A 10,000-nucleotide genomic window follows, 5' to 3' on the forward strand; every position below is an offset into this window, starting at 1 on the left:
CGCTGGGCGATGCTCTCCGTGCGGCCGTAGATGAAGTCCAGGCACTGGAAGTGCTGGAAGTAGTCGGCCACGGAGCGCGACACGAAGCCCTGCAGCTCCCGCATGTACAGGGAGCAGGGCACCTCGGGGCGATGGCCGCTGGACAGGGGGCTGGGGGGGGGGGGCACGGACACAGACACACACACACACACACACACACACTCACACATATACACACACAGACACATACATATGCACACGCACACTCACACAGATACACAAAGATAGACACATACATATACACAGGCACACACACACTCACACACATGCACAGACGTATACACACATACATAGACACGTGCACACACACACATATCCACACATCCACCCAGACACAGATACACACGTGCACAGACATATCCACACACACACACACACATACAGACATACACATGTACACACGCACGCATGCACGCACGCACACAGAGACACATTCATTCATATACACACATGCATACAGACACACAGACATGCACAGACACACATTCACAAAATTAGAAACTGAAGGGTCAGAACAGATTGGAGAAGTTGAACTGAATCTGACACGATAAATGCTAGCATGAGGATCTGTTTTGTGGTAGTGTATGTGTGTGTGTGTGTGTGACGGTGGCTGTGTGTCTGTGTGTGTGTGTGTGTGACTGTGTGTGTGTGTGTGTGTGTGTTCCCGACCCAGAGAAGTCCTCCTGGTGCATGGTGATGATGATGGCCTCCAGGGAGTCACTGACCGACTGGAGGAGGGGCTCCACCGCCGCCGCCATCAGGACCTGCACCCCCTGACACACACACACACACACACACACACACACACACACACACACACAGTATACACATAGACACGCACACACACACAGTAGATACACACAGATACAGACACACACAGTAGATACACACAGATACACACACACACAGTAGATACACACAGATACACACACACACAGTAGATACACACAGACACACACACACACAAAGTAGATACACACAGATACACACACACAGACGTATATACACACACACCATATACACAGACACACACACACACACACACACGTATATACACAGAGACACACACGTATATACACATAGACGAACACACAAGTATATACAAACACACACAGTAGTTACACATACACACACAGTAGATACACACACACACGTATACACACACATGTATATACACACACACACACGTATACACACACATGTATATACGCACACACACACACACACACACACACACACACACACACAGTAGGTTAGAAACGCGTGACGTTACCACGGACAACACACGAGATGTCCTGCATGTCGCTTTGTTACCATGACGACCATCATCTTGCCATCGACTGAACTCACACAACATGCAGGAAATAACGACCATGTTAAAACCTTGATGGATGAACCTGATTGGCTCAGCGGGCAGTGATGCCAGCACAGGTGCGGTCGGATCTCAGGGTTTAATAACTTAAAAGTTAAACTTCAAGTTAGGTGTCATAACCCGGGTTTGGGGAGGCTTCTTTGACTACTATCCAGAACTGATTAATGATCATTAGTCCCCCGCACACAGCTCCTCATAACGAGAAACGAAACCAAAACCACGCACGCTCTGATTGGCTAGTCAACAAGAAGAAGTCATGTGACCGTGCCGGGGCCTATGGGACATCCTTGTTGCCACGGTAACTCTCCGGGTCAGATGTAAATATCTATTGGAGGATCTCAGCATTCTGAGAGGACGGATTGAAGCACGAACTGAGCTGCGTGTGTGTGTGTGTGTGTGTGTGTGTGTGTGTGTGTCCCAGTCTATGTGTGTGTACATCTAAATGCACAGAGCCGTGCCATGAGTCTAATGCTCTAATCATCCAATCTGCTGCAAGATCAATGGACACACTGTGTGTGTGTGTGTGTGTGTGTGTGTGTGTGTGTGTGTGTGTGTGTGTGTGTGTGTGTGTGTGTGTGTGTGTGTGTGTGTGTGTGTGTGTGTGTGTGTCCCAGTCAATGTGTGTGTGTGTCTGTGTGGATATGTGTGTGTGTGTGTGTCCCAGTCAATGTGTGTGTGTGTGTGTCTGTGTGGATATGCGTGTGTGTGTGTCCAGGTGTATGTGTGTGTGTGTCCAGGTCCAGGCATGTGTCTGTGTGTGTGTTCTGCTGATTGCCATTATCAGCAGCCCCGGAGGTGGAGGTGAGGCTGCTCATCGCTCGGTTACCATAGCAACCGCCATCACGCCACACTGAGATGCGGGCGTGCGGTGACAGCTCTGTCCTTTCCTCCTCCTCTTCCTCAGTTTGTCTCTAACTCGTGTTCAAACACCGCCTAATACTACGCCCGTCTCCTGGGGGCCAAGACTGCTTCACCAAATGACTGAGTGACTGAGTGACTGCTTCACCAAATGACTGAGTGACTGAGTGACTGAGTGACTGCTTCACCAAATGACTGAGTGACTGAGTGACTGAGTGACAGGACGACATAGTGACAGAATGAGGGAGTGACTGAGTGAGAGGATGACATTCTACACCAGGTCTCACTGTTTTATTTTGTTTCATTTTAATGATTATTCGTAAACTAATAATGTGCATTATGTAGCTTCTCTTTACATTCATTTAGTTTGACTATAATATTACTATTATTTCAATATGCACATCGGTATGTTACGCTGAAGTGTAATAGGTTATTATTAGGGCTGTCAAGTGATTAAAATATTTAATCACGATTAATCGCATTAATGCCATAGTTAACTCACGATTAATCGCGATTAATCGTAATTTTTCTTCCTATGCCTAATATCCCTTGAATTCTTTGTCCCATTCATTTTTCTCATTTTAATGCTCTTATCAACAGGGAGAAGTGCATCGGCTTGCCTTGTGCAAATGTTTTTTAATTGATAACAACATTGGCATATACTGATCCAAACAGGACGGTACAAAAAACAAAGCCTATAATGCAATTAAACGATCAACATACAAAGATATGCCTTGAACATAGCAGTCAGGCTACTGCTTCTTTGTTTTGAGCCCAAAAAAAAAGAAAAAAAGAAAGAATATTATTTATTTTTGAAAAAATAATAATTCGCGTTAAAGCTATACTGTACGATGTGAGAGAGCTAGCATGATTTGAAATTAGCTTCTCTTCGGAGTTCCGTTTAACTCCTCCCCCACCCTTCAGGACTCCCTGCCCCCACCCTTCGACACAGAGCCGTGCACGAGCGCTGCTGCTGCTTACGGCTTACTTCAACGGCAACCATTGCGTCACTTTTCAGGCCATTCAACTCCCTCAGCTGTCGCCATCGCTGAAAAACTAATCCAATATTTATTCTCGTTTTTCCTCGAGCAGTCTCTAACTTCTTTTTTGTTGCTGCCTTTTCAGTTTCTGTCTTTCTTTTTCTTGCCTTTTAAAAGGATGAACCGGGGCAAGTAACGGTGGCAGTGGTAACTTCTGTTTTTTTTCTTCCATCGTGTTGACGTTGTAGGCTCACTAGGTCTAGTCCACTGTCATGAACTACTATGACCACAACGCTTTCTTTGCCCTCCGTGAACGCGCTCAGTTCGGCTCGTACACAGAGGGGAGAGAACGCGCAGGCTTGTGATTGGTTCTTTAGATTCGGGTACAATGTCTCCGATTGGTAAGCATTTTAACAGGTTTATAGCCGATACAGATTTCGTTTTTTTTTCGCTTCTTTTTCATTGCCCATAAGTTATTTATTGCTGTCAGGATGTAAAAACCAATTTCAACAACATATTAAACAGTGCATATCACTGGAAATCGTACAGTATGCCTTTAATCGCGCGTTAAAATAATTAACGCTGTTAAAATTGGTTTGCGTTAACGCCGTTAATAACGCGTTTAACTGACAGCTCTAGTTATTATATGCACACATTGTTCTGACGTTCTCTTATGTTTTTATGCATAATATTTGTAACACTGTAGTGCTTTGGCAACACTGTTTGGTATACCACAATAGACATGCCAATAAAGCTTTTTGAATTTGAATTTGACAGAAAGACAGAATGACAGAGAGACATCGAGACAGAGAGACAGAATGACAGAATGACAGAGTGAGAAAGTGAAAGAGTGAGAGAGTGACGGAGTGACAGAGAGCCAGAACGATAGAACAACATAGTGACAGAATGAGAGTGACATAGGGACAGAACTACAGTGTGAAAGAGAGAAAGAGAGACAGAGTGACAGACGAGAGAGAGATAGAACAACAGAATGACAGAGTTAGAGAGTGAGAGACTAAGAGAGTAAGATAATGATAGAACAACAGAGAGACAGAGTGACAGAGTTAGAGAGTGAGAGACTAAGAGAGTAAGATAATGATAGAACAACAGAGAGACAGAGCAACAATACCCGTCCTGAGTCTGACTCTGAGGATTAGAACATCAGTAAGATAGCTCCGGGTCAACCCAGCTGTTGGCATGGTAACCAGTAGGGAAGAGCCGGTTGTAGCGATTAAGCCGTCTAACAGCAATCGTGTGTGTGTGTGTGTGTGTGTGTGTGTGTGTGTGTGTGTGTGTGTGTGTGTGTGTGTGTGTGTGTGTGTGTGTGTGTGTGTGTTACCTCCAGAGATGATCTCAATGCTTGCTCAGCAGCTGTAGGATTTGAAGTCAACCCTGAAATGACCTAGAGGACAAACGCCAGGGGTCAAAGGTCAAATACTTGTCGTTATAACTTTTCAATCCATCAGAGCCTTTAATGAAACAGTCCCCTGTTTCCCTAGTGCACCATAGATTAGTTCATATATAGTACACCATTAGCACCCTATATAGTGCACTTTTAGTTTCCTATATCATGCACTCTTCCCGTCCCGTGTGTGAGTGTGTCATAAAGTTAGGTTGTTTGGTGATTCACGGTCATCATCACATGTTTACTTTCGTTTTTCCGCACACACACACACACACACACACACACACACACACACACACTCTCCATCTCACTCAGTCTGGTGCAGTGTTTACTTTGGCCAATGAGCTGGTAGCAGTGTTTGTAAAGGCAACGAAGTGTGTGAGGAAGAGAGGGGGTGGGGGAGGAAGAGGAAGAGAGGAAGAGAGAGAGAGAGAGAGAGAAAAGGAGTGGGGGGTTGGGAGAGATAGACAGAGTACGAGGGTAAGGGGGAGAGGGGGAGAGAGGAGAGGGCAGAGGGAGAGAGGGGAGGAGAGGGAGCGAGCAAGGGCGGGGCGGTGGAGGGAGGGAGAGGGGGGAGGGAGGGAGAGGGGGGAGGGAGAGAGAGGGGAGAGTGTCTTTGATATTGCTGCTTGATATTGATGGGACGGCGTCCAACTGTCAACCCGTCACGCTACAGTTCACTCTCCTCCTGGAAGGTTCTGCTGTAGCCAGCGTCCACAGATCAGAGCTGACAGAACCACTGAACCAGTGGAACCGGCCCTCTGTGCTCACGTGATCAAGAACACGGAGGATACATAGCGGAGTCCCCTAAATCGAGATCACTATGGGCTTCGTGAACCTCGCTGCCATCTTGGCTCTAACCGCCGGCCGGGGGAATGAACCGCACACGGGTTCCTTTTGAGCGTGTTCAGAACCAAGATGGCCGCCGGGGGGGAGCGAGGCCCATCGTTCAGAACCAAGATGGCCACCGGGGGGGGAGCGAGGCCCATCGTTCAGAACCAAGATGGCCGCCGGGGGGGAGCGAGGCCCATCGTTCAGAACCAAGATGGCCACCGGGGGGGGAGCGAGGCCCATCGTTCAGAACCAAGATGGCCGCCGGGGGGGGGGAACGAGGCCCAGCGTTCAGAACCAAGATGGCCGCCGGGGGGGGAGCGAGGCCCATCATTCAGAACCAAGATGGCCGCCGGGGGGTGAGCGAGGCCCAGCGTTCAGAACCAAGATGGCCGCCGGGGGGGAGCGAGGCCCAGCATTCAGAACCAAGATGGCCGCCGGGGGGGAGCGATGCACAGCGTTCAGGACCAGGTTGGCGGCGGCGGGGCCTGCGGGGCCCCAGCGTTCAGGACCCCTGAGCGACAGGTTCTCATTAGAGCCCGCGGCGCTGGGCTGGGACCCGATTACCGCGCGCTGAGGGAGGCGAGACGGGGCTTTCATCATGTTTTAATGGAGCTGAAAGGGGACAGCCGGACGGACGGACCCCCTGGGGCCACTCAGAGCCCCCAGCAGAAGGACGGACACACACACACACACACACACACTGCCCTTTCTTCTTTCTTTCTTCTTCTGTGTTGTATACGTGTGTGTGAGTGAGTGTGTATATACGTGTGCGTGTGTGAGTTGGTAAATGTGTTTGTGTGTGTGTTTGTGTGTGTGTGCGTGTGTGAGTTTGTAAATGTGTGTGTATGTGTGTGTGTATGTCTGAGTAAGTGAGTGAGCGTGTTGTGTGTCTATATGTGTGTGTATGACTTAGTGAGGGTGTGTGTGTGTGTGTGTGTGTGTGTGTGTGTATAGGTGTGTGAGTTTGAGAGAGTGTTACCTTGGCGACGGCCCCATGCAGTCTGAACAGGGAGTTCACCACAGCGACATTCTTACGCTGGCCGTCGGTCAACGGACCAATCACCTGGCTGGCTTCTCCCTGTGTGCACAACTACACAAACACACACACACACACAAACAAAGACGCGCAAACAAGGTTGTCAAACAGACGGAAGCCACACACAGAGACGTTTGACCGATGAAAGGAGGGACGACATACAGAGAGACAGACAGACAGGTCGAGAGACGGATAGGTAGTAGTGAGACGGACAGAAAGGCAAGAAGTGAGGCAGGCAGACGGACAGGGAGTGCGACAGACAGGTAGAGAGTCAGACAGACAGGTAGTGAGACAGACAGAGAGACAAGTAGTAAGGCAGACAGATGTACAGGGAGCAAGACATACAGACTTACAGAGAGACAGAGAGACAGACAGAAAGGTCGAAAGACATAGGATGCCAGCCTATCCGCTTCCATCACTGTGAGCCTGGACGGGTAGTGGTGAGGTGGTGAGGTGGTGAGGTGGTGAGGTGGTGAGGTGGTGAGGTGGTTAAGTGGTGAGGTGGTTAAGTGGTGAGGTGGTGAGGTGGTGAGGTGGTTAAGTGGTGAGGTGGTGAGGTGGTGAGGTGGTGAGGTGGTGAGGCGGTGAGGTGGTGAGGCGGTGAGGTGGTGAGGTGGTGAGGTGGTGAGGTGGTGAGGTGGTGAGGTGGTGAACTGCTCACCAGTTGCTCAGACTTGACGCAGAACAGCTGGACGGTCTTGGCGGCGTTCTTTGCGACGGCAACGGCCAGGTCCGGGTCGCCCGCGGCAACGTTCAGCTCACTGCGGGCGGACAGGAAGTGGATCAGCGGACGGGAAGCTGTCATCAGCAGAACGACCGCCGGCTGCTAAGCATAACCCTGAGCACTCAGCTGCATAAACAGCAGCATACCTTTACCTTTATCGGAGTAGATAGAACGCATTACTGACAGCGTCGACATGGCCACCAACCAACCGACCCATGCCCTGTTAATTGCAATAACGAGCGGTTATTATCGACCGATAGGATTTGACCTCCGCTCTGCCCGCACCACTTCACCAAGCGCCCACAAAGCCTCCATAGGAGGTGTTCAGCCTCCTATGGATGTCTTGGCTCTGCTGACGACGCCCACGCAGTCGATCATAGGGACCAGGGGACTTACCGAGCGTTCAGTGGCCTGGTAGAGCCTCCGCGTTGGCGTCGGACGATTCCAGGAGAGCTAGCAGCAGATGGCCTCAAAAAGACTCAAGACCGACTTTTTCACCTAGTGAGTTCACCTAATCTCTGCATGGCCTCCCAACTTACTCCCAATTTACCTCCCCCACACCCCTCCTACACTCTTATTGTACGTTGTGCGTCCTGGCACTTTAAGACAGTACTTGGAACTGTAGCATCTTATCCTAGCTATCTTTGCGGTATACGGGTGAATGGGTTAACCTAGCGATTGTATGTGCTTGTCACTTGGTTCTAGGAAAATCCTTACTGTACCAACAGAGATATATCGTTGTTTCTCTTTCTTCTGCCAAATGTACTTATTGTGAGCGGCTTTGGACGTAAGCGTCTGTTAAACACCCTGAACGTAGATGTAAACGAGGCAGAGCGGCATCACGTCATCAGGGCCAACAGAAGCCAGCAGCCCGGAGCCGACAGAACACCGTGTTCTGAGCTCCCCTTACAGACGGGCTGGACCGGGTTTCAGTCTGCCTCTTTTGGACACAGCTGACCTCTACCGTCCCCGGCAGAACCAGATTTATCAGGAATAGGATGGAGAACATGGCTGTTTCGAATTGGAGCCAGTGGTGACGTTTTAAACGGATTCTCCGCAGGTTCCTGCTCTATGAAGTGATCCAGACCACCGACCTCGCTACACAACGCCAACAGGATAGGATGAGTTCAGGGAAGGTTGCTAGTTCGATCCCCAGTTCCTCCTAAGCTAAGTGTCGAGGTGTCCGTGAGCAAGACACCTAGTGTGTGTGTGTGTGTGAACGTGTGTGGGTGAACGTTGGAACGTGTGTGTGAATGTTAGAACGTCAACACTTCAGACCCTTGTTGTGAGTCTACCTGCTGATGTGTGTGTGAACGTGTGTGTGTGTGAACGTGTGTGTCTGACGTGTGTGTACCTGCTGACGTGTGTGTACCTGCTGATGTGTGTGTGTGAACGTGTTTGTGAGTCGGAGTATGACGTGTGTCTACCTGGTAATGTATGTTTGAGCGTGTGTGTGACGTGTGTGTGTGTGAACGTGTGTGTGAGTGGGACTGCGACACGTGTGTGTGTGTGACGTGTGTGTACCTGCTGATGGTCCTGATGATGCTGTCCAGTTCGTCGGGGGAGGGCGGGGCCTGCCCCCCCATGGGGAACACCAGGTTGATGGGGTCAAAGAGGCGGGACAGGGACTTGGACAGGTAGGCCGCCTCGTAGGGCAGCAAGGAGTCCTTCAGGGCCTTCTCTGGACTACACACATGAACACACACACACACACATATTAATACACACACTTTATATTCACATGAACACACACACACACACACATTAATACACACACACACTTAATATTCACATGAATACACACACACATTAATATTCACTTTAACACACACACACACACACACAAACACACACACAAACATATAACAACACACACACAATACACACACGGACGCACAAACACACACACACGCACACGCATATAACACACACACACGCATAGACATTAATATCAACACACACACACAGACACACACACACATATCAACACATACACCAACAATGCTAATGAGGAAATCTTCGGCATTCAGATGAATATTCATGACATGCCGAGAAGCGTCCCTGCAGGTATGACAGCTCGTCACACCGTATCAGGCCAGAGCGCTCCATGTAATCACGGTGGAGGAGATATAGTGGCACCGGGGGGCGGGGAGTGTGTTCCCCTATAGACAGCTCTCATGAACTACGCTCTGTTCTGTTAGGTCTGGTTCAGTTATGAACCACTGGCGACAACGACGGAGCTTTACAAACAGATATTACAATACTAATATCGTATCGGAATATTACAGGTATTTACAGAATCCCTGTGTTTGCAGAATCACGATATTTACACAATCTCGATATTTACAGTCACGACATTTAGAGAATCGCCATATTTACAGAATGGCAATATTTCGAGAGTAAAGAAATATAAAGAATCGCAATGTTACAGATATTTACAGAATCGCTGTATTTACAGAATCGCGATTTTTACAGAATCACGATATTTACTGAATCACGATATATACTGAATGACGATATTTACAGATCGACTTAAAAATGGTTGGTACGATCCAAAATGGGCGGCACGGTTACGGGGGAGGTGACGGTATGTTGCCGTGGCGACTGACTTATAGTCCTGCTTGGCCTGTGTGAAGAGGTCCTGGCGCTCCGCCTCGCTGACGGACACGTCCAGGCTGGCGTCCAGCGCCCCGTTGGCCCCCAGCGCCCCCTGCAGGCTGGCGCTGTACTGCTGCAGCCGGCGCCACAGCTC

At 49.3% G+C, this 10,000-nt stretch overlaps 1 protein-coding gene across 1 annotated transcript in view; it reads right to left on the reverse strand.

Moving 5' to 3' along the window:
• Nucleotides 1-10,000, reverse strand: part of cog5 (component of oligomeric golgi complex 5) — a 44,274-nt gene that overhangs the window by 3,209 nt on the left and 31,065 nt on the right. The window contains exons 12-18 of the mRNA XM_030354712.1: nt 9,858-10,000; nt 8,773-8,934; nt 7,186-7,285; nt 6,468-6,578; nt 4,589-4,651; nt 709-812; nt 1-150 (exon numbers count right to left, since the gene is read on the reverse strand). The exon at nt 1-150 is cut by the window's left edge and continues 88 nt beyond it; the exon at nt 9,858-10,000 is cut by the window's right edge and continues 62 nt beyond it. Of these exons, the coding sequence (XP_030210572.1) occupies nt 1-150; nt 709-812; nt 4,589-4,651; nt 6,468-6,578; nt 7,186-7,285; nt 8,773-8,934; nt 9,858-10,000 (833 nt within the window). The remainder of the gene's footprint in view (nt 151-708; nt 813-4,588; nt 4,652-6,467; nt 6,579-7,185; nt 7,286-8,772; nt 8,935-9,857) is intronic.

Source organism: Gadus morhua, chromosome 4 (genome assembly GCF_902167405.1).
Source record: "Gadus morhua chromosome 4, gadMor3.0, whole genome shotgun sequence".
Taxonomy (NCBI): domain Eukaryota; kingdom Metazoa; phylum Chordata; class Actinopteri; order Gadiformes; family Gadidae; genus Gadus; species Gadus morhua.